This window comes from Morone saxatilis, unplaced genomic scaffold (genome assembly GCF_004916995.1).
Source record: "Morone saxatilis isolate NCDOM2014 unplaced genomic scaffold, NCSU_SB_2.0 Contig5, whole genome shotgun sequence".
NCBI classification, from domain to species: domain Eukaryota; kingdom Metazoa; phylum Chordata; class Actinopteri; family Moronidae; genus Morone; species Morone saxatilis.
The window spans coordinates 20,646,295-20,649,209 of NW_023340095.1; the positions used below are offsets into that span (position 1 = coordinate 20,646,295).

The window sequence follows — 2,915 nt, forward strand, 5'->3', positions numbered from 1 at the left end:
CAAAACAATGTAGTGCCAAGATATACAAACTGGCTGGATTAAAGGTCTCTTTCTGGGCTAAATAGAACTGAAAGTCTCAGTTGTTGGAGCACAATGACAGCTAATAGCAACCATTAACCAGTGCTGGTGCTAAAAAAAGGCTAAATAAATGCTAGTCATGCCTGAGTCTGACATTACTTAAAGGTCCAGTGTGTAACATTTAGGAATATGAGAAAAATTGTGTTTCTGTAGACTACAAAAAACATATTTAGGCATGTAAAATCATTGAATTTAAAGCATGTTATTCTGAAGTCATGTGTTTTTTGGTGTGTAGGGTTCTGAGAAAATGAGCTATGCTTTCAGAAAACATCTGTAAACAACTGAGAAAAACTGTGATACACAGGTATATTTTGCATTGGGCAAAATAGAGATTCCTCTCCAGCAGTAAAACTGTTATGTAGGTTGACACTGTCCCAACCATATACTGTAATATACTGAAGTATTTCCTAAAATGTCAGTATGAACTCGTAGGTTAATGTGCAACAGAACAAACTGTCTTTCTGTGGACTGAGGGAACACTATGTGAAAAAAGCTGTGTGGTTTTCTTTGGTAGTGAGTGTGTTAGTGTGTCATTCAAAAAGAAAGGAATTTTATCTCTTTGAACATCTGCCACCAACTGAATTAGATACCCTTAAACTGTACTAAACTATAGTTTGTCATTCGATACCTTCACTGCCCACTTTTTACTTTACAATGCATGAAAACATTTAACACTAAAGTCTATAATGTTTGGATTTTGTAATTGCAGAATGTAATGAGTGGCCTCTCTGATCGGTAGAAGCATTTATACAACCTGCTTATGGAGTAACAAGGTCCCTAAAGATCATGATTTAAAAAAAAGTATTGATTGTATTTTGTTCCCACATCTATTTTACAGAGATGGCTTACAGGTAAACATTAAAGGGGAAATAGAAGGAAGCACCATAATGCTGAGCAGTAGTTTTATTTTTAAGGGTCATTTCATACACATTACAAAAGACATCAGCCCTAGCCCCGCAGAGCGTTTACATTTTACATGCCCAGCTTGTCAAATACCAGAGATCTCTGCCAGAGAATAGAGCCAGTTATTGTGCTCAGCTCAAATAACTTGCTAATAATAACAGTATAATATTATTATTATAACAACTCAACAGATAATGAATCCCCAACAGTAGTCTGTCTGCAACTCACTTTTTTCTCATTTTATATTTTATTCTTTTGAATGTTTAATCCACTTGTGTAGAATGTGTGGAATATCTCAAAGTCTTCCTACTGCAGTCATTATTATTTGTAGGAAAATGACACAGTTCCCCGTCTAAAACTGTGGTGTGTTATTACCCCTTGGTGGCGCTAGAGTCGGAAATGTTCAAACTCTACCCAGTTGGGACAAACCTTTAAATTCAATGGGTCAACTTTTAGACAAAACAAGACAAAGAGTCTCGGTAGTCAACCCATAATATTTAAAATAACTCACATAACAAAGCCGAATAAGGTCAAACTACAAGACAAAACACATGTTAACAGAGGGAATGATGACTGTTGTAAGAGCAGCTCACTGTTGTCGTTATTGATCTGATCTGCTGCAGCAGAGCCTCGGTTCATTATAGTGTTTTACATTAATTGTATTGATCGCCATCATCTGTGTCAATTACCAGCAGCTCTCTTTCAAACTGAAGTTTATGACAGTATCAAAGTCCATTTGGCTCAGAGGATCGGGTATAAGTGGTCTGCGGCGCTCTGTCACTGCAGACAAGGAGCCATTATTATCACCGTCCACATCACAAAGACACAGGCTGGGACCGTCTCGCTCGTTTGGAGCTCACATCCCGCAGAAAAACAGACCCTTTATGCGGTTAAAATGTTCAGGAAATCTCTGCTAAACATCGGACTGCGAGTGAACCGTCCGCAACATGAGGTCCTTCAGAGAGCGACGGCGAATTACGGGGACACGATGCGCCGCCGAGACGCGTCCTCCGCCACAGTGATGGGTGACAACGTTAAACTGAAAACTATGGACGATTTAGGCGGACCAAGTTTTTTGACCACCTTGAACTGGCTCTTTGTGAAGGGCTATTTCCAGACGACGCAACAAATGCAAGTAAGTGGGGATTAGAAGGAGTGCCTCTGGTATGGACCGGACTGGTACATGCAGTCAGACTTGTGTTGCTGATCCGGTTGTTTGTGTTTTATCTGACCTATAGTGCACCCGATCACTGCATTGTAAGGTTAATCAGGTTTAATAAGGCTACTGGAGGGTCTATATAGCCTTCAGTAAAGGCTCAGTTCCCCACATTCTATAAAAAAACTTGTGTTATGCGATCTATGCAGACAGTTTTGGGTTTATGCGCATATACCGTACATTTTATTCGCACTGCTGGCAGACTACATTTTACAAATTCAACTGTTACATCTCTCTCCAGAAAAAGTGCCCCTGTGTTACCCCTGATCATCCACAGAGCTCACTGTGAACACAGTCAGGTTTATTGCCAAGTAGGTTTTCACACACCAGGAATTGGGCCTGATATTGGTGCATAACAATAAACATAGTAGCCTACTGGAAAACATGAAGATGAAAGCGAGTACTGCCAAGTCAAGAAGCATGAATAGAAGAGTAGAATTGACAATAACTGATGACAATAAATAAAAAGCATACAAATAAGTACTTCAGTAGAAAGTTGAACAGTCATAGCTAGGTTTAACCCTTAGATGCATAAGTGGGTCTAAAGTGACCCGGGGAGGTCGTTTTCTTGCAATATCTAATACCAAAAATCGTAATTTGAAACAATGTATACCAAACGGTAAGTTAAATTGAAATGGCAATTAAATAATCAGATAAAACATGTTTTTTGAGGAATACCCTGGAATATAAAAACGATAACAACTTTTCATTACAAAGA

The 2,915-nt window shown here is 38.9% G+C and overlaps 1 protein-coding gene across 1 annotated transcript in view; it reads left to right on the plus strand.

The window, feature by feature from the left end:
- Positions 1 to 1,609: 1,609 nt before the first annotated feature.
- si:dkey-91i10.3 (cytochrome P450) overlaps positions 1,610 to 2,915 on the plus strand; it is a 13,542-nt gene continuing 12,236 nt past the window's right edge. The window contains exon 1 of the mRNA XM_035676645.1: positions 1,610 to 2,116. Within this exon, the coding sequence (XP_035532538.1) occupies positions 1,877 to 2,116 (240 nt within the window). The 5' untranslated portion in view covers positions 1,610 to 1,876. The remainder of the gene's footprint in view (positions 2,117 to 2,915) is intronic.